This window comes from Beta vulgaris, chromosome 8 (genome assembly GCF_026745355.1).
Source record: "Beta vulgaris subsp. vulgaris cultivar EL10 chromosome 8, EL10.2, whole genome shotgun sequence".
NCBI lineage: Eukaryota > Viridiplantae > Streptophyta > Magnoliopsida > Caryophyllales > Amaranthaceae > Beta > Beta vulgaris.
In genome coordinates, this window is record NC_079209.1 from 56299105 (window position 1) to 56319700 (window position 20596).

Below are 20596 nucleotides of genomic sequence, written 5' to 3' on the forward strand. Positions count from 1 at the left end.
GTATATTTGTAAGTAATTCATTTGGTTATTTCTTACTCATGTTACTTTTTGAATTTAGTCTATAATTCTAAACTATATATGTCAATAATTTTTTTAAATGTCGTATATGAATTTTTTTGTTTGGTTTAATATTATGTTGGTTTATTTTTAATTTATCTCAAATTGAGCTCGAGCTCGAACCTTGAGAGAAGCTCATGAGCTCGTGTCGAGCTTTACTTATCGACTCGTGTGCCCACGAACCAAGCTAAAAGATAAGCGAGCCGAGTCCAGTACCATTCGGGCTTTGCTCGTACAATAAGCACGCGTAATTGCACCATTTGATTTTTCAATACTCCGACATGATTATTTGAATATCAAAATCTCTAGTTGTGTATTAGTAAAAAAAATGATTTGTTGATATTTGTAATCCTCGCATTGTGATGAATCTAACAAATCCCACTTGACTATTTTTTTTCCTTAGATAATGGTGAGAGAATATTGTAATTTTAGAAACAAGTCTAAGTAAAGTGGCAGATGACTCATTTGGGTTAAGTGATCACGTGGGGTTAAGTCTATTTCTGGTTTGCCTTATTTTCAGGTAAGGTTCGAATCAAGTAAGATTTAATTCGGTTTCATGTCTATGCAATTGATGGATCAGTTAGAATAGTGTATGTTTTGAGTCAAGTCAATATTTGAATTAAATTTATAATTTAAAAATAAGATAATAACTAAAATAAAATAATTTAAGCCAATAATTACGAATAACAAATAGAATATTAAATATTAAAATAATATAAAGTTTAAATTTTGGTGAGCTTTTGAGTGAGTAAGCTTGTGCGATGACTGTATAGAAAAATTTCATTTATCACGAGATTCCTGAAGGAGGGAAAAAGTTTATGTTTAACATGTCCAAACACACCATAAACTTAAACTTATGCCATTTTATGATAAAAACAATTTTAGAAAGGGGGATGACAAAAGTACTTAATTGGTCTCAATCTCTTCATTCTGAAGCCACTAGATTTTGAGTTGAAAACTGAAAGACTTCGTGTTCACTTTCCCAACATCTTGAAGTATTCTACTGCATCATCTTCTAAAAGTTCATCCATAAGCACAGAAAACCACCTTACAAAAAATCCAATACATGAATACAAAACCCACCTAAATTTAAAGCACAAACAAAAGACTGTAGCATCACAACCTTCCATACCTCAAAAATTATTTCTTTACAACTCCATTGTCACACCAATAATTCAAGCTAAAAAAAGTTCTCTTCTTCCCAAACTTTTATCACCCATTAAAAAAAAGACCATTCACACAGAAATAACTTTAGCTAAAAAAGATTTTCTTCTTCCCAAATCTCATCACCCACTAAAAAAATAAAAAAAAAATTGCAAAGAAAAGAAAAAAAAAGTTGCACAAAAAGAAAAGTCTTTGGCACTATAAATTGTATAATCCTTTTCTTGTTCTTCCGTGCAAGTAAACTCCAATTTTGATTTCTTTCCATTATAAACAATCATTGTCAAAATTCATTTTTTCTTATAAAGTTCCAGCTTTAATGGCTTCCTTAGCATCAATCCCACAAACCCAACTTTTTTCCAAAAAACTCACTATAATTTCAAAGCAAATCAACCAAACCCATAACTTTTCCTTCATTAGAAGTCATAATTTTGGATCAATGGTTTTGGGTAGAGCTGAAATTACCAAAATGCCCTTGAAGGCAGCTGTGTCTAGCTCAGCTGAGGTGAAGAAGGGATTTGTGGAGGAAATGAGAGCTGTTGCTATGAAATTGCATACAAAAGAGCAAGCTCCTAAAGAGGGACAAAAAGTGGCAAAGGGTCCAGAAGAGAAGTCTCCTGCTAAGTGGGACCCAACTATTGAAGGGTACTTGAAGTTTCTTGTTGATAGTAAGTTGGTTTATGATACTTTGGAGATTATTGTTCAACAAGCTCCTGTTTCTTACTGTAAGTTTCTCTCTTTTTTTTTTTTTTTTTTTTTTTGGTTTTTAGTGTTGAATTTCAATGGTTATTGGTTTATTTTTGTGTTCATTTGTCATGGAAACGATTTCTTATGACGATTCATGTTAGCCTACCCCGTATCATTTAGGGCCTAAGGCCTTTTGTTGTTGTTGGTGGTGTTGGTGTTGTTATTGTTAGGTGTTGTTGTTGTTATTGTTGCCTTGTTTTTTTTATCCATATGAGCCACGAAGGCAGTACATTGTTGCCTTGTTGTTGGTGTTGGTGTTGTTGTGTTTTGAATGTTGTTTGAGATTGATATGATTATATGAGGGTTGGATAAATTTTGTGCCATTGGTACTTGATGATTAATTTTGATCACTAGGTGTTTCTTTTGCAATGAGTTTATGTTTTTGATTATGTGATTACTGATATTAAGGGGCAGCTCAATTTTGTCTTGCTGATTCTATATAGGGTCCGAAAGCAAGCCTTTAAAGATGAGGTCATTTTTTTTTATATATAGAAACTGAGAGAACTTTTTGATGTTGTTACTGTGTTTTTTAATTGAGAGGAATACTTGTCAATTTTATGTAATGGAAAGGTTTGATGATGTATTCTTACTTGAAGATAGAGGAATTCCTGAAGTATTCATGTTTAGCTCAAAGTACCCATGTTCAAATCCTATAGACCTATACACATCCAGTACTGGAGGAGTTCAATCTGTTGCATCTAGTGCTTAAAGGTAGTTGGGAAAGAAACCTTGGTCAGTACGTGCTCTGATCTGTGTGTAATATCTGGTCTCTGAGTAGTATGTTGAGTATGTATTGTTGGCTCTGGGGTTAGATTCATTAGATATACCATCTATTTTTGCCGGGAATTTTATGGAGTATATCACTCGGTGGCTTAAGATATGTCTATGGACTATGGTTGAATTGCCCTTCACTTTTCACAGGATTTTATCTTGCGATGGCTAGATAACAGATGAAATACCTATTGCTCCAGTAAATGTGGTCTGATGAACAGATTTCTCTTTCAGTAACTTGTTTGCTTGTATAGTGTATACTGATTTGAGACTTGTCACTCGTAAGGTCGGAATTTGATTTGTTGTATCATCTGATTTCTGTATATTAGGTTGCTATGTAGTATGTAGGTTCTTCCAATTAATTTATCTTGAGTTCTGTGTGAATCTCCATGTTTATTAGGTAGAGACTGAGACTAGATCCTTTAGTCTCGTTCATATTAATTACCTCAAGTCCTTGTTGCTGTGTCTATAGCCAGGCATCAATATGATGGTTAGGGCGCGGCTGCGAGTTTTTGTATCACCATCAGGCTTTCTTTTGTGATGAACTAGCGTAACTTGGACTGATTAGGGACAATATTAACAAGTAAAATCAGAATTAGATTGAGAATTTTCTGGAAAACTGGTGATAAAAGGATAAATACAAGCTTTCGAGAGGCTTGCTCTCTCCCAAAAGAACTCTTAAAAGTTCACTAAAAAACACTCATCAAAATTCAGCATGCCTTTTTTCTTTCTCCTCTCCCCTATATATATAGTATTTCCCTTAATAACCTACCTAACTTATTACTCAAGCTACTAATCAAGATAATACCTTAATTACCCCTCCCTAATATCAGTTCATTACATCTTTGAATTGAGATTGTTGTGAGCACTGATCAGTCATGCATTAAAGAGTCTCTACCTATGGATCTGTGATGATGCAAATTCAATTTCTTTGTTATCTCATCTGGAATTAAGACTTTTGAGTTTGGAGTTTGGACCATGTTACCCCCCTGTGAAGTTATTATTCCCCCATCACATTAAATTGACAAAATCTTGGAATCAAATAATTCGGAAATCAAATTCCTTTTACCACCCTTTGAGATCTAACTTACTTTGCGATGCCTGAAGCTCAAATTTTGAAACTAATTTCTTTTCACAAGTCTAGGCTGGTCCTGAGGCGCTCATGGAAGTTTGTAAATTTTCAATAATACTTTCTCCATTTTTATTTACTTGCTTTAGAGAAAATGCACAAGTTTGAAGAAAGAGAGAAAAAAGTGGACCAAGAAGGAAGGTTCAATGACTTTTAAAACTAAAGAACATGGTCACTGCTGCATAGTTCAAAAAAAGCAGATTGTACTTTTAAGTGTGCAAAAGTATCCAAAAAGTAGTATGTAGCAAGCATTGTGACATTTCCATTTTAGGGAAGTGTAGCTAGTGAGTTGAAATGGAGTACATGTTTTTGCCAAGTTGAATCGGGAGGAAACAGTTGTAGAGGATAAGGCCATTCAAAAAAAGCATGAAGGTGAGTAATAATTTATCACTGGAAGTCTTTGCGGTATGTTATATCACCTTAGCTAAGCACCTTTACTAGATCTAGCTCCACCAAGTTCTTCCTTTCTCATGATCCCGTTTCTGTCACTACTATTCAGACAATGCTCATGTAAACTTTCAACTAAATGGATCGTGCAATACTGATGCAAACAGGGAGATAGGGGGTGCTTTTAGATATGTATTTTGCTTTCAATATAAGCTCACATAGCTGCATGTAGACTATAGTTTTCTAGATAAGCCTGCCCAGCATACTTCATGTCTTTAGTGTCTGGCAGTAATTTGAATTGAAAGTTTGTGATTCGTCTCTGATACTGGTTGCGCCTTACCAGGGCCGTCTTGGAGATTTTGGGGCCCCGGTTCTAACATAAAAATTGGGCCCCTGAATTTATAGAAAATAAAGATGAAAGGTTAGAGTTCTAAAGATGGAAAATTGCAAATCTAAAGATAAATCATTGATAAATTTATTAAGGGTGGAAAATAAGGCTGATTTCTTCAAATATCAAGTAGAATTTTCAAAATAATATATTTTGGAGCCTTTATAATTTTGGAGGCCCTGTGTTGTTGGGCTCCTTGAGTCCTTGCACACCCTCATCTACCCCTTTGCGCCTTACCTGCAATTTTTTGACCTGAACCACTTTTTAATTTCAGATGCTGAGTTTAAGGACACGGGATTGGAACGTTCACAGAGTTTGGAAAAAGATTTGGAGTGGTTCAAAGAGCAAGGTTATACTATCCCGGAGCCATCTGATCCCGGTGTCACATATTCTAACTATCTTGAAGAATTAGCTCAGAAAGATCCTCAGGCTTTCATCTGCCATTTCTATAATGTATACTTTGCCCACTCTGCTGGTGGCCGCATGATTGGAAGGAAGGTATATTTAAGTACCCCTTGCATTGAATTACACATACATCATGATTTCATATAACTTTGATATACTGATGACTCAATTTACCATATTGCGCGAGGCTAATCTGTGCTACTTAATCTATTACGGGCTTAATTAGTTTACATGTCGTGTGCCTAATATTCGAAGATAGAATTGCATTTATGTTTTGAAATTATCATTCTTCCTTGCACGAACCTTATTTTGCAAAAGGATGCCCACTCTATCATAGACCTAGGTAGCACGGAAATGGACGGGGTTTTGGAAAGGGGGAACCTCATGTCGGGCTTCATTTGCATGAATTCAGCTAAGGTTCCGGGAATGGAGACTTTTCAGAAACGAGGAACCCTCAGGTCTCCGTGGTTTTCTGCTACATAATCATAGACCCAAGTGTGATACTCTGTTCCAGGAAATTTGAGAAAATCGATTCTTGTTCTCCTGTTAGGATCATTTTGTATCTCATGTTTATGGCAAGTCACGCATCATCTGCGAATATTAGATGTTATTGTTTGAAGCAAAGGCAGGTTTCTAAAAACTAGAATGTGATTTTCACTTATAATATTGCTTATCATAAATTATATGGTTTAATGTACTTTGCTAGCTTCAAAACAGTTAAAAGATCACTAGTTGATCAATGAGCAACACTTCTGGTTTTTCGTTTTGTTCTACTGTTCAGTAATTGATAAATGATTTTCTGACTGGAATATTACTGATATAAACACAGTTGCTGTAATTCTATTCTACCACGTAATTTTGTGGTCGTAATCTTCATCAAAATTTCTGAATCCGACTTTATATATAAGTTGTATTAGAGTTATTTACTTGTGCGGTCCTCAGCTTCATCATTTTTCCCCTTTCCATATTAGGTTTCAGAGAAGATTTTGAACAAGAAGGAGCTGGAATTCTACAAATGGGATGGTGAACTATCTCAGTTGCTCCAGAACGTGAGGGAGAAGCTAAATATAGTTGCTGAAGTACGTCTCTTTTTCTTACACTCCGGTTTTGGAAACTTTGTTTTCAGTTAATCTACCACTTTCTTTCCATAATTAACACATCTAATGATTTCGGCTTAGGGTAATCCTAGCCTAATCTTACCAGATAACCGAAGATTAATAGTTTTTGAAAACCCTTTTTTGGATAATGAGAGTTGATACTGAAACACCACCGACACGAATGTAGGAAAAGCCTAATTAAGTTCATGTTGTATTGTTTTTGCAGAGCTGGACAAGAGAAGAAAAGAATCATTGTTTGGAAGAAACCGAGAAGTCATTCATGTACTCCGGGCAAATCTTACGTCTCATATTCACGTAAAACATGAAGCTGCCTCGTTGCGAGGTCTTACTGTTGGTTCTCCTGTGATGCAAATGCATCATCACCTAAATTCACCTTGTTTATATCACTCAAAAGAAAAAAGGAACAATTTTCTTTGTTAAATTTGTTTTTCCTTAGATTCTGTTTGAACTTTGAATACTCAGGTTGACAAATGTGAATATATCAAAATGCAGGTTTCACAAAGCCATTCTTTCTGTTTAGTTGTAGTGAATTAGTGATCATTCATTTGCCACAATCACAATGACCTCGACCCTTTTAGGCGTGTTTAGTAGGAAAGGGTTCACGATGGCCGATTTTGAGTTATATCTAACTTCTAAAACCGCTTACGAAAGAGTTTGATTGCAAATATTTTGGAACGGAGAAAGTAAAATTTTGCATAATTATTTCGACCCAACTTATATAATATGGATACAAACTTCCATAAACTAGAGTAGATGATTTTTTTTTTATTCGATAATTAACTGGTCCAAGTAGGGTCAGATCAAAGTAGATGATGAACTCTAATATTTAGTATTTGAGATTTCCACGCTTTTTTTATAAACAAGTGGCTCTCTTCCAAACACAAAAAACAATTAGAATGGCTCCCAAAACATGTGGCTCGTGTTGCGCATGGCACTTCAGTAAATGCTTGGGGTTAGTTAAGATTAGTTAGACACATAGCACAATAGCAGTGCACTAGATTGATGTACTGTACGAAATATGTTTGTCATAAATCATGTATTTCTCCTATTTTTGGACTAGACTTGTGATCATGTCATACACTGTTCATACAAATTCTATTATATTATATACACGAGTGTACCGTGAACATGGTACATCCAACTATTTAAGGTTATTTTTTGTGCGTCATTGTTCATTTAAAATCATTCAAATGAGAAACTTATACTAAAAAAGAGACTCCAAATGAGCAGAAAATAGTCTTAGATGACATGCATCATGGTACCCCCGAGTGTATGATGAATGAACTCTACTGTTCATTGGTTAAATTTTTTATTTAAATAATATATTTTCATTTTGAAAAAGATATTAAATTTGATTTTTTTATTAAAAATAATTGTAAAATGTAATTGAATTACTGAATACAGTAGTTGATTGAAATTATATATTATGGAACAAAGCGAAAGTGAGTTGTGCGAATAGTGCAAAAATAAAAGTGGAACAACTAAATAAAAACGGATGGAGTATTAGTTAGGAACTTATTACAAAATCACGAGTAGGTCGGCTATATATATGTTCCCTTTTCGAAGGGAACATTAATATTTTCTATTTTTAGATTCTTGTATACAACTTTTAGTATACTATAAATATAAAATTATATACTTCGTTTGTTCCTTTCAATTTTGCTCCATTAGGGCTAAGTTTCTTTTCATTTTTGGTAAAATAGAGTCGTTATGAGACCAAAATCGTGAATTTTGTATGTAATGAATTTCAAAGTTAAATGGTGAATCGGACCATGCTCACGAGTCATGATCTTATCAGGATAAGCCAATTTGACGTCTCGAAAAGAATTACGGTGCAAACAAAAGGAGATGAAGGGGGAGGGGGGGTTAGAAGTATCTTTAGACCTAATTAACTTGATTTTGGCCTAAAAAAAGCAAAAAAAAATTATCACGTTCACCCCTGAATTATGGACAAAAATATCAAACTTTGAACATAAATTTTACTCATGATATGTAAATTATTAGTCGACTTAGTCTGAAATCGAAAATCCAACTTACACGACCTGATTTCCCCGAGTTTGAGCTTAAACTTTTACTTTTGGTCCAATTTTTTAGACAAACAGTCTAATCGACCCATGACCATCTCTACTTATTCTAATTTATCTCCTATATTCCCCTTGCTAGTTTGAGCATATGCCCAACTCCAAACGTGGTGCTTAGTCTTGACTATTGAGGAAGAAGTAAGAATCGGCTCTATATATAAGAACACTTTTGCTAATTACCCACTCTAAATTCTCTGAAGTCTGAATCCCCATTTTTCTCTAATTTTCCTGAAAATCTTACACTCAACCAAAAAAAATGGTCAGACTTGTTTTCTTCCACATTTTCTTAGCCCTTTTTTCCCTCATTATTTTCCACGCTTCTTCATCTTCTGTCCCTTCTAGTGAATCAAATCTCCCTCTTCTTGCTCTTAAGATCAAGCCTAATCAGGTAAATTAGTTTGTTTAATTAATTATGTTTGTCTTTTCCCATCATTCTTTTTCCTACTACTTTTTGTCCCATCTTTTAGAAGTTTAATCTAATCAGTGCAAATTTCATGAATTGTGAAAAAGATGTGAACTTTTTGAGATTTTTCTTTTGTTGGGTGCATTAATAAATCTTACTTTATCATCAATTTTGTAGACTACTGCTTCAAGCTGTACTTTCAGAGTTCAAATCACTACAAGCTGTTCTTCTGTAAAATACACCAGAGATCAAATTAGTCTTTCTTTTGGTGATGCTTATGGAAATCAGGTATGTTAATTTATATTCTTGATATTAAGTTGTATTGATTTTTATGATATATTATTGAGATTTATTGCTCCACTAGAACCTAATGTCAAACTTAGATTAATGGGTATGTTCTGGAGTGAAACTATATTGATTATCATTTCTTGTTTGGTTAGTTAGGTAATTCCAAATTTAGTTAGTAAATGCTAAAAGAAATAAAGAAAATTAGATTCTGCTTTGTGGGAATCTTGCAGATTTTGATTTGATCAACTGATTATAACATCCTCTCCGAATTTTGCATTAATGATAAATGTTGAAAATTGAGGAAATAAGACCAACCTGTCAAAGAAAATCAAATTGTGGTTGGTGGGTATGTCATTGAATTTGGTTTAGTCAACATACTAGTGTTTTAACTGGTACATTCTGGTAACTGTAGGTTTATGTGCCAAGGATTGACAATCCATCCTCTCGTGCTTTCGAGGCGTGCTCCACAGATACATATGATGTTACTGGTCCGTGTACATACGATGTATGCTATGTGTACCTGTACCGGAGGGGAAATGATGGCTGGAAGGTAAACAGTGTGCGTATTTCCAGCCCGTATATCAGGACTGTGACTTTCAAGTACAACAGCTGGATTCAAAACAATGTTTGGTTTGGGTTCAACTACTGCAACGGTGCGTCTGCTCTTCGTTAATGTAGATCGTGAGAAGATAAATAATTGAGCAGTCATGATTTATAAATAAGACCGACATTTTGTTTATTTATCTTTCAAGTACTAGTATGTTTTGTGCGAGAGCTGTGTATTTGAGATTATTTTGCACCCTTGATCAGTGAGCATGATGCTGCTCTCAAGACTTAAATCTTGTGATATGTCCAGATTGAAGTTCTATCTTGGATTTGTTTATCTTTATATTTTTATCTGCTTATGTATTGCTCCATCCCTCATTCCCTCTTATATGTTCATGTTTGTTAATGCCATGTTTAGCTTTACTTGAACTTCTAGCTAGCACGTGTTCTCGATTCAAATCTTTATGCTAGACTCAACCTCATAAAACTAGTAGTCAGATTATTCATTTTGCGACATCTTGTACATCTTTTTTTTTTGGATTTCAAGAGCAAGGCATTATTTTGTTGGAATCATTTTAAGTTTCATTGGAGAGATTAAATGTTCATGTGGTGTGTGATGTCCAAACTTGGTTTCTTACCATTTTCTTTTTACAATAATTACTATCTGCTGCATTCTGCTTTAGTTTGGACCATCTAGGGATTGCATGAGAGACAGGGCTACATTTCTCTAATTCTCTGTATCCCTCGGGTTCTGGTTCTTATGATTCCCTCTTCTTTGTTGTGGGGGAGGTGAAACGAGATTATACTCCCTCTGCTTGCTAGATTTTTGAAATTGTTTCTACTAGAGAAAGGAGGTTGAGGCGAATGAGGATGTAATGATGTCTTTGGAGTTTGAGGGAATGAGGATGTAATGCTGTCTTTGGAGGTTCAACCTACAAGTTTACACTCTTGATCAATATGAGTGGCTAGAATAATTCTGTGGTTAAATGAAATGCTCCAGAAAGAAAACCTCTGAATCGGTCTGGCCTCTGCTGTCAGACTCAAACCTTATATTCCTACAGAAGCTTATGTTTTGTTTGCAAGTAGCGATGAGTGAGGATGAAGAAAGAAAAAAGTGGAGTGGACAAAGACAGTGGGGCTTGTTGTTGATCCCTACTATCTTCCTATTACTTGAAGGCTTTTGGATAATTAAGGGTTTTTCGAGGTATATAAAACTCTCCTGTCTCGAACCGTCTAAATTATCCTCATAGGGGCATGGAAAGCTGCCTTTCCCCCCTACTTTCATGTCCCTATCACCTCACTGAAAATGAAGGGGCTATTTGATTCTTAACTCTTTTTGTATTATGCTTTCAACTTACTTTTCAAGGAAGCTTCAGAGCATAATGCTACTGAATTGATAAAGGAAAGAGCATTCACACTCCTTGGTGCAAATATCTGCAAATACCTATGTTACTTGGACTTGGGTACTCGTATTGGATGTATGTGTCCAAGTATTGGACTCGGAAATATTTTGAAAAATTTACATGATCATGTTCCGAAATGATGTGCTGAAAGTCTATACATATATCAAAGTGTTGAAGATCTGGTACAGCTACTTGAAGGTGAAATGAAGAGTCCGAGTGTTCTAGGTGAGTATATAGAGGAACTTTATTAATGATGCAAACACATGAAACAGCCAGCATTTTCATTTATTGGATAATCTATTACCTTGATGATGAAGCATATCAGCTACAGCTAGTGTACTATTCTCTTATCTATAACATTCTACATTTTAACCCTCCTGATTTGGTAAGATCAGAGCAGTGCAGTACTCGTATTCTTCAGAACCGAGATTACAGCCAAACCTCTTGGCTGAGCGCTTAAGCATTCAATGGTCTTATTAAGGCACTTGGATAGCATGATCCAAACCAAGGAGGTTTTGTTAATTGGTTCTGAGCTCATTAATATGTCCTTTTTAATCGAGTAATTATGTTTTTTGAGCTTACAATAGCATAGCTTACAGCCTTACAGTCACTATAATAGAAGTATAAGATATGATTCAGACATGATCTAACCCACTATTATTCTTGCTCACTGCAGGGTCTTCCTCTCGAGGCTATAATAAACCTCCATTAAGCACCCTTATTATGACCCTTGTGGCCGTGCTGTTTTTCGCGCTCGAATGGTGCTTGTTCTGAAACACTTGAATTGGATCTTGAACACAAGGCCCTTCTAACTTTTTTTTTTCTGTTGCTGGAAATCAAACCAAAATTTAGGAGAAGATTGTTTAGAGAACAAAGTTCTTTTCTTTTTTTTCTCTTTTTTGGGGGGTGGGTTGTGCTTTCTGTACACGAGATTCCTAAGATATTGATTATTGGTAGTATGATGTGTTATGGACAAGACATTTAATACCATATGGATTTTAAATTTGTCCTTGTTTGGACTTTGGTATACATGTATAAATATAATGGTTAAGTTCCTGTTTAGCTTGTGATGTTTTGTTTGTTTTTTTGTTTCGTTATATCAGGGTGGGCTAAAAAACGAGTATATGTTTATTCATCATACACCTGGGTGTATTATGTGTATGGTACACTCAAGACTATTTTTTACTTATTGGTTTATTTAGAGTTCTACCTATTATATGATCGTGTTCATTTGAAAGTTTCAAATAAGCAATGAGCAAACAAATAATCCTGATAAAATCATGTTCGTAATATACCCAATTATACGATAAACATTCCCCTAAAAAACTTGGTTATTGATCTTTTGGCTGCATACCTCTTCCTTCCTTCGTAGAGATTGATGCGCGGTCCAAGTCTCCAAGATCATGACATTCACATCGACATTATTTGTTGTGTAATTAGATATAAATTCGTCGTGTTAGAGAGTGGAGCTGGCGTATCAAAAATGATACCCTACAATATCAATTTGTTAGGAGATTGTTATCACATGGTATCATTTAATAATTGTCAATTTGTTTTCTTTTTATCAAGGGTAGTTCTTGACCTATGCAGTTACGACGACGAAATAGGGTCCAAAATATAAGGGCCTAAAATATATATTTTTTTATTGTGTAAAGAAAGGATAAACATTTTAATCAGTAATAAAAGTGTAAGAGAAGGAATAATGAGAACACGAAATTCATCAAATTTTGTTTAAACTTTTAAACACGAGTCTTTATACTTCTATCTCTTTTTGAACTACAAATGAAGGGTTCAATTAAGAAAATTGTATAGGACTTCCATTATTTTTGTCCATATTTGCCCCGTCTTTGTTTTAGATAATAAGTTGTTGTGTTAAAGATAAATGGGGCAAACAATTACAAACAGATGGAGTAAATTATTGGATTAAGAGTGTAACTCATTAATCATGATACTTTAGTCAATTTAGGATTTTCATAAAAGGCATCCTAAAAAATACTATAGAGATATATGATATGAGGATACTTTATTTCCAAATATCTGGGGGTAAAGACTTTCTCTCAAACTTCACTGGCAAAGTTGGAGGTTGTCAACTCACACCAAGGCCATTAGATAAATAAATGATCAACATTCTTATATATCCGTAAGAAATTCTTCCTATGGCCTTTTTTTATTGCAATATTTTACTTTTACATAGTTCATATAATAGTTTTGATAAAAAAAAATTGGACTAATAGTAGTATTTAAGATTTTAGATTTATGTCAATAAAAAATAATTTTGTTAATAGATGACTGAAAATATTAATGATCATAATTGTGCAACGCAAGTATATAAGTCAAAATGTCGTGATTGATATAGGGAGAAGCAGATTATATTTGATTTTTGCAATTAAACTGTGTCAGGCGTCATTACACCAATTTGAAATTTGTTAAGCTATATTATGAAGATGTTTAGATGAATTTAAGATGCATATGTAAAGGAAGTTGATGAGTATAGGTAAAACATGTGATATGCATATGATGTTTTGGTCTATTTTGTTTGTTCCTAGGATTATGTGTAATATCTTCTTAAGGATTATAATCTTCTCACGCTCTCCAATATATAAATGACAAAGTAGGTCATTATAGAACACACACAAAACATATTCTACTGAAACACAGAAGGTGGAGCCATCATAACTTATGAGCTACCAACCTACATCAGGGTTGCTAAATGTCGTCCTATTTTTTCTTACTAATGCCCTATATATTTGTATAAAAATACGAGGGGTCTTCCTTCTCTTTCCCCTCCATTTCCCATTCCATATTCCCTCACTCATTCCCTTTCCAACTCCCCCCCTCCATTCCTCCTCGCCTCTTCCATTTCCTCTCATCTTTCATACACACTCTCTCTCTCTCTCTCATCCCTTCCATTTCCTCCATTGAAGGACTACGAGATTTAAAAAATTTCCAACAAGTTCACATTTTCCAACGACTTCAACTTTTTTACCATCTCGTTATATTACGGGTAAATGCTAATGTAATTAAAAAAAATTCAAATAAAACAGGTAGAATGTCTTAAACATGGCGCTTCGACCACAGGTTAGGGCGCCTAAAATAAGCCCCCGACCATAGGTTCGGGTGCCTAAAATAGGCTCCCGACCTCAGGTTCGGGTGTCTATTTTAGGTGCCTATACCTGTGGTTGGGAGCATATTTTAAGCGCTTGACCACAGGTTCGAGTGCCTAAAAATAAGCACCTGACCACTTTTTCGGCATTTTTAATTTTCGAAAAAGTTACACGTATTGTGAACGGAAAGGTTGCCGGAGGAGTGGCAGCGTGATGATGATTCAACCTCCTTCGGTATCTGAAGAGAGGACCGAAAAATTGGTCGGAGAAGTCCTTGGATGATGAGATAGTGTGAGGAAGTATGAGAGTGGGGGAGTGAGAGAATGAGTGAGAGTGAAGAAATATATATGAGTATAAATACATTTTTTTTTCTTTTAAAGGTAAGATGAAGTCTCTTGCAAGAAAGGGGGGAATTGGGGATCCTTCCTTGCAAGAGGTGAGACTCGATCCCTTGACCTCTAAGATCGGAGATGATGTCAATACCACTAGGCTATCACTTGCGGCTCATATGAGTATAATACATAAGAAATATGTATACAGGACATTAGTAGAACGTCATTTAGCAAAACTCGCTTTCTTTATTGATAAACAATATCATATTATCTCAATTTTCGTCCTCTTCACTTCATTAAAAGTTACAGTACAACTAATTGCTATGTACAACTAGGAATGGCAACGGGTCGGACTTGGACCGGATTATGCATAATCCGACTCCGACCCTACAGAAAGTTGGATTTTAAATCCGAGTCCGACTCCGAGATCCGACTTTGAAAATCCGAATCCGACCCTACCTAAAATCCGAACATCCGACTCCGAGATCCGACTCGACTTAAAATTCGGACATCCGACTTAAAATCCGAACATCCGACTCCGAACCTGATCCGACTTATTTTTCTTCCAATTGTTTAATCATTTATTCTGTGGAAAAGCCTATATAATACAACTTGCTGAAAGTCGAAGTCAGATTATACATAAATAATACATTACATAAATAAGAACAAAGGATTGATTGACTCAAAGTCGGAGTCGGATTCGGATGTCGGATTATTTTATGAGATCCGACTCCGACCCTCCTCCGACTCGTATTGTTTTAACGGAGTCGGAGTCGGATTCCTTTTTTGTCGGAGTCAACTCGGATTTTTTCCTTCGGATCGGAACGGACTAGGGTCCGATTCGGATTGGATTGCCATCCCTATGTACAACTAATTGCTTTGTACAACTTTCTAATGATATTTTTATCTGCTAGTAAGATTATTTTCATAACATTAGTAGCGTCTGTAGCTCAGTGGATAGAGCGTCTGTTTCCTAAGCAGAAGGTCGTAGGTTCGACCCCTACCTGACGCGTTTTATGTTTTTGTATTTCCCAAATGCATCGCAGTGTTAATGATTATCAAAAAATCTGTCAAGAATTGCATAATCAGCGTCTGTACCTCAGTGGATAGAGCGTCTGTTTCCTAAGCAGAAGGTCGTAGGTTCGACCCCTACCTGACGCGTAAGTTAGCAGTTCTTTGGAACTATTTTATTTTTGGGTTTTTTCTATGTGGTACCCCGATCTTTTAAAAGTTCCACATGATACCTTTAAGCTTACCTTTTTTAATGCATGATGCCCTTACCACTTATTTTTTTTCATCACCTCCATCACTGCTAATTGCTAAATGAGGATATAAGTACAGCATGATCATGCTAATAATCATTTCTAAAACATTCATAGTTCTTGCATTATTCCCAAATAATTATACAAAAGCATATTCTTGTTACAACTTCCAGCAATATACTGGTAAAGAAATCATCAAGCAACCATCTGAAAATAAATACACAAGGAAAAAGTCTATATCTAGTGCTCAACAATTCTATGTCCCAGGTTCAAAAGTGTAAGTTTAGTCTTTTCAAGACACTCACTCATCGAATGTACTCATGAATCCACCGATGAAGCCAGCTCCGTTGCAGTTTCCGCACAATATCTCCCTTTTTCCTCTGCAAACAAGTAAAAGCTCGATTAGCATGAACGTTGGTGCGAAAATTGGTTAATAGTAATATAGTATGCATTTTTCAGTACATATTGTAGTATGCATTTTTCAGTACATATTGTAATAGGATAAAGTGGGTTGATAGGGTACCTGCAAAGCCAACATAATCCACCAGCCTTAAACTGTCCGTTGTAGTGGTCTTGGGTGTTCACTCCACCTCCTTCACACTGAGTACATACTTTAGCACCTGGCAGTTTGATGAAAAATAGGTTAATGTCAGCAGTCAGAATGTTAATGCACTTATTTGATATATGGATTCTAGCTACTTGAAGAAGTATTCTCCATCGAACATGTGAGGAAGGTGCGTTTTGGTAAATCCACTTGGATGCTGCATTGCCACAGGCCAATTCCTCCAATTTCTCCTTGTATTTGGTAGAGAGCAAGTTCTCATTTAGCCTTTTTCCATGTAATAAAGGAGCATGTTCACCACTAGTTTTCAGTTTTGAGATTTCAGAAGTCGTATGATATACGTTGCAGAATAACTTGAAACTAGTCTTGAAAAATCTTGGATATTGGCAACAGAAAACTAAAAAAAACATCTACTACAAAAACCTATTTTTAAAATTTTCGTTTTTTTCACCAAATACTCCTGACAAATCACGAAATTCACCATATACCCTCAATGTTTCAAATATTCACCATGTACCCCGAGTTTTTAAAACTGTACACCATCTACCCTTTTTCTAGCGGACGTTAAGTCGTCGTTAGTTTTATTTACGATATAGCCATTATTGCTTGGCCTTTTCCTTGGTGTTTGCGCGTTTGTTTATTCTAGTCATTGCTCTGTTATAGCCTTGATTTCATCGCTGTTGGAGGTGGTGTCATGCGTTCCCCTGAAATTCTTAGCTGATCCCCCCCTTCGATTTCTCCACCACCAACAAAGTTCTTCACTCACAGCCTGCGGAGGTAGGGAATTCGAAGGGGAGGGGTGGGGGTCTAGGAAATCGAGGGGGGCTGCGGCGGTGGAAGGGTTGGGCTAGTAGGCAGGTTGCGGCGGTGGAGGGGAGGGGAGGGGGGGGAGGGGAGGGGGTGGGTTAAGGTTAGGGATTAGATTTTAGGGTTTCAGGTTAATAATGGCAAAATAGTAAATAAAGTTAACGACAAGTTAACATCCGTTAGAAAAAGAGTATTTGGTGAACATTTTCTAAAACTCGGGGCTATATGGTGAAACTCTGAAACATTGAGGGTATATGGTGAATTTCGTGATTTGTCGGGGTATTTGGTGAAAAAATCGTTTAAATTTTGCTTTTAGAAAACTGGAACTTGCATTCAGACTTGATTTTCTTAACTCTTGCTATTTGCAATTTGTTTCTCAAAATTCACAAGCTAGGTTGTGGGATGTCCCGATCTACATCAACTAATAGGGAAACCGAAAATTTTTCAGATTATCATCAGAAAAGATTACATTGCTGGTGAATAATGAAGAGAATCAGGAAAAAAAGAAATTCAGTAAGCAATAAAGTAGGAGTATGAAACATAGTTTCTGCTGTAACTCACCATTTCCATCACAATCGGCACACACTATGCTATTTGGCTTGGTGCCGGTGGAAGACTTTTCAGTTGCCTGTTCAACCCACAGATAAGATGCCTTAAGCTTTGCGGAGATATAAGCATGTACAGAAATTCAAGCAATAATGAAACTAGTATCTTAGCAAAGTTCAATCAACTTCACGTCTTCACACTAGAATTGAAACACTATACCAATCGAAATTTTTATCCATCAAGTAGGTGCCTACTATATGGAATAAACTACTAGAAGCTTCAGAAAATCCTTTGAAAGGGAGAGACCAATTTTCATTATGAATGTCGGCTACCTAAAACTTTCCAACGGCTAGGATAACAACAATAAGAACGCCAAAGCCTTAATCCCAATAGGATGAGGTTAGTTGCATAAGTCATGATTTTATCTCCAGTTGTCGTTCACATATCTAATGAACAGAATAGTGGTCATAATTCATAGATACACTCAAATTAAGGTTGTAGAGCACAAATTAAGGACCTCTCCAATCTAAAACATTGAATTGCACATCTTATCTCATCACATGACTAGAAAAAGTAACAAAGGCAAATTTGGAATATATCATTACATTGTCAAATAAGTACATTGGTGTAACTTACATTGTTATTTGTTAAACAAAAATGAACAGAATATTCTACATTTTGAAATCTAGAGAGGAGTTTCTTATTTTTGAAGAAAAAGGCATACTTAGAGTATTTATGTATTATTACAAAGATTAGCATATCATAATTATTTTTTGTGTGTGAATATGATTGGATAAGTCTACTTGATTATCCCCCAAAAAAGTGGCAATACTCTTAAATACAAATGAAGCTTTTTAGACTAACATGAATTTTCAATTGACTTCCCTTTCATGCAAATTATTTGCTAGTTAAAGAATCATTTCCAAGTAAAAGTGAAACTCTTCAAAATATTAAAGGAAGCCATAATCTTGAAGTTTACCTAAATTATATCTCAAGGCTTCAAATATGCTCTAAGCTATGTTGCTCGGACTCTTCATTTCACCTCAAGTACCCGTGTTGGATCCTCGACACTCGGACATGGATGGGACACTTGGACACTTTATTTTGGGCTAAAAAATATTAAAAAATTCCAAAAAATAGCCGAGTCGGACACTTGGACACGTACCTGTGTCGGACATGGGTACCCGAGTCTGAGCAACATAGTGCTCAAGTTCTTAAAAATTCCAAAACATTACCATCCAAATCAATTATAATTCATCAATGTATACTTCTAGTTGATACAACTATACAGCAAGCAATACAAAAGTGACCCATAATTGAAAATGAACTGAATTTCACCAATTATCTTGAAGTGGATGTCTCACCTTAGTTTGAAGTGATTGAAATCTTGCAGTACCCAATTTGGGTGATGTTTCATGTACTCTAATAACCTTTAAAACAGTAGAATTTCCAATCAAAACCCCTGCAACATAAGTAGTTATGAAAAAAAACGAAAATTTTGTCAAGCTAATTAAAGAACTCAACTTTACAAAATTTTTAGACAATTCAGAAGATATAATACAAATTCAGACATAGTAAAAGAAAGAACCTGGTTTTGAAGGGGTGCTAACTGATGTCACTGGAGTGAAACAAAGAGACTGAGCCATGGATTTTTACAGAGAGAGAGTGTGTGTTGTGTGTTGTGTGTGTGTTTTTGTGTATCTCTTAGTTAGTGTTAAGTAGACTGGTCGAGTGGTGGTAGCAAGCAACGGAAGAGAGAAGAGGTAAGAATAAAGATAAGGTGTTATTATCTTTTCTTTTTTCTTTCTCCAATTGATTAGTGTACTTATAGAGCCCTTTTTTTTTTTTTTTTTTGGTGAATAACCAAGGTATTCACCGCCGATAGCAGTGACTAATCCCTTCGCCTCGAGTGCTCCACTTAAGGGTAAAGGGCTGGCCAAGAATCTCTTTCCATTCCCAAAGGTTGAGGATCGAACCCCCGACCAATTGGTTAAGGGACAAAGTGAACAACCACTATGCCAAGACCACTTGGTTGTACTTATAGAGCCCTTGAATGAGATATTTTATGCATATGGGTGTAGGAGTTGGGGGAGGGTTTTGTTATGTAAAAATTATTAATAGAGACGATCTAATTTTAATATCAAAGTAGATTTAATAACTAAATGGATTAAACTAGTCACATACAGAAATTAATTTAGTCATTATTGGGTTAATTTTCTTTTTAATATTGGGCTTACCATTGCCTAATTTTAATTTAAAAGTAGACGGTCTCTTACAAGACAAACTCTTATAGTTAGATATTTGGTTCTATGTTGATATTTAGCAATCGAACAATGAGTATAACTATTTTGCAGAAATTTAGTTAGCTTGATCTTTGTCTTGTTCGTCGAATGAGAAAAGCAACAAGCTCTTCTACAAAAGTGATGCACACCGGATTCGAAGAAAGATTAGATCTCGTCTTCTCTTTTTCCTTAACACTTTTAATAACTAAGTAAATCATAACATCGAAGCATGATTTCACTCTATGTATGGTCTACAACTCTCTTATATCTTATCTAACTAACTGAAATTCAGTCGCATAAGTTTTTTACAAATATAGAATGTTATATAATGTGATTGGCATAAGCAATATACAATAAATTCGTCGCCCCCCCTCCCATTCTCTTTTATCTCCCTCGAATCCTAGTTTTCTCCCTTAGCCTAGCATTGCCAATTTACCACTAACTTGTTTTAGTGATGAATATGTACTGATTTTCTCTTCATTATCTGGTTTAGTTTTAATTTAATGATCACAACAAATTTCCTCTCTCTATTAAAGTGTTTTCCCTGATATATTGAGTTTTATCTCTCACCGGCCTTATGAGAGTTTGAAGTTAATGATGCGTATCTTTTTGTAGCTAATATAAATTGGTTCATTGATTGAGATCAATACGATTATGAAGCAATTTCAATTATTATTCTATAATCAATTCACATATACCAAAACCAAACATAAAACTATAACAATTTTTCTCTTTTAATCGCTTTGCTTCATTGCTTGGCCTCCCCCTTAGCCCTCTCAATTATTGAACCTTGTACTCAATCATTCCTCAGCCTTCA

At 35.3% G+C, this 20596-nt stretch overlaps 3 protein-coding genes and 2 non-coding genes across 5 annotated transcripts; 4 read left to right on the plus strand and 1 right to left on the minus strand.

Moving 5' to 3' along the window:
• The first annotated feature begins 924 nt into the window (after nt 1–924).
• On the plus strand, nt 925–6669 carry LOC104902038 (heme oxygenase 1, chloroplastic). The gene is made up of 4 exons (XM_010689696.4): nt 925–1943; nt 4915–5138; nt 6017–6124; nt 6369–6669. Exons 1-4 carry the CDS (start codon nt 1538–1540, stop codon nt 6459–6461), a joined length of 831 nt encoding a protein of 276 aa, XP_010687998.2. The 5' UTR covers nt 925–1537; the 3' UTR covers nt 6462–6669.
• Nucleotides 6670–8324: 1655 nt separating this feature from the next.
• On the plus strand, nt 8325–11946 carry LOC104902039 (hypothetical protein). The gene is made up of 4 exons (XM_010689697.4): nt 8325–8632; nt 8825–8935; nt 9348–9588; nt 11561–11946. The coding sequence occupies exons 1-4, from the start codon at nt 8501–8503 to the stop codon at nt 11656–11658; spliced, it is 582 nt and encodes a 193-aa protein (XP_010687999.2). The 5' UTR covers nt 8325–8500; the 3' UTR covers nt 11659–11946.
• Nucleotides 11947–15259: 3313 nt separating this feature from the next.
• TRNAR-CCU (transfer RNA arginine (anticodon CCU)) lies at nt 15260–15332 on the plus strand. The gene has a single exon. It is a non-coding gene; the product is annotated as a tRNA-Arg (tRNA).
• A 76-nt stretch (nt 15333–15408) lies between these two features.
• TRNAR-CCU (transfer RNA arginine (anticodon CCU)) lies at nt 15409–15481 on the plus strand. Its single transcript has one exon. It is a non-coding gene; the product is annotated as a tRNA-Arg (tRNA).
• Nucleotides 15482–15681: 200 nt separating this feature from the next.
• Nucleotides 15682–19284, minus strand: LOC104902040 (hypothetical protein). The gene is made up of 5 exons (XM_010689698.3): nt 19086–19284; nt 18862–18959; nt 17513–17579; nt 16106–16202; nt 15682–15962 (listed from the first exon to the last, which is right to left on the minus strand). The coding sequence occupies exons 1-5, from the start codon at nt 19141–19143 to the stop codon at nt 15884–15886; spliced, it is 399 nt and encodes a 132-aa protein (XP_010688000.1). The 5' UTR covers nt 19144–19284; the 3' UTR covers nt 15682–15883.
• Between the last annotated feature and the right edge of the window lie 1312 nt (nt 19285–20596).

What these genes read in the sequence shown, in the direction of transcription:
- LOC104902038 (XM_010689696.4), top strand. Translation starts at nt 1,538, where the DNA reads ATGGCTTCCTTAGCATCAATCCCACAAACCCAACTTTTTTCCAAAAAA. An exon ending in GCCGCATGATTGGAAGGAAG is followed by an intron (nt 5,139 to 6,016) that starts GTATATTTAAGT and finishes TTTCCATATTAG; the next exon opens with GTTTCAGAGAAGATTTTGAA. An exon ending in AGCTAAATATAGTTGCTGAA is followed by an intron (nt 6,125 to 6,368) that starts GTACGTCTCTTT and finishes TTGTTTTTGCAG; the next exon opens with AGCTGGACAAGAGAAGAAAA.
- LOC104902039 (XM_010689697.4), top strand. Translation starts at nt 8,501, where the DNA reads ATGGTCAGACTTGTTTTCTTCCACATTTTCTTAGCCCTTTTTTCCCTC. An exon ending in TTAAGATCAAGCCTAATCAG is followed by an intron (nt 8,633 to 8,824) that starts GTAAATTAGTTT and finishes TCAATTTTGTAG; the next exon opens with ACTACTGCTTCAAGCTGTAC. An exon ending in GTGATGCTTATGGAAATCAG is followed by an intron (nt 8,936 to 9,347) that starts GTATGTTAATTT and finishes TGGTAACTGTAG; the next exon opens with GTTTATGTGCCAAGGATTGA.
- LOC104902040 (XM_010689698.3), bottom strand. Translation starts at nt 19,143, where the DNA reads ATGGCTCAGTCTCTTTGTTTCACTCCAGTGACATCAGTTAGCACCCCT. An exon ending in TAGCACCCCTTCAAAACCAG is followed by an intron (nt 18,960 to 19,085) that starts GTTCTTTCTTTT and finishes CTTATGTTGCAG; the next exon opens with GGGTTTTGATTGGAAATTCT. An exon ending in TGCCGATTGTGATGGAAATG is followed by an intron (nt 16,203 to 17,512) that starts GTGAGTTACAGC and finishes TCAAACTGCCAG; the next exon opens with GTGCTAAAGTATGTACTCAG.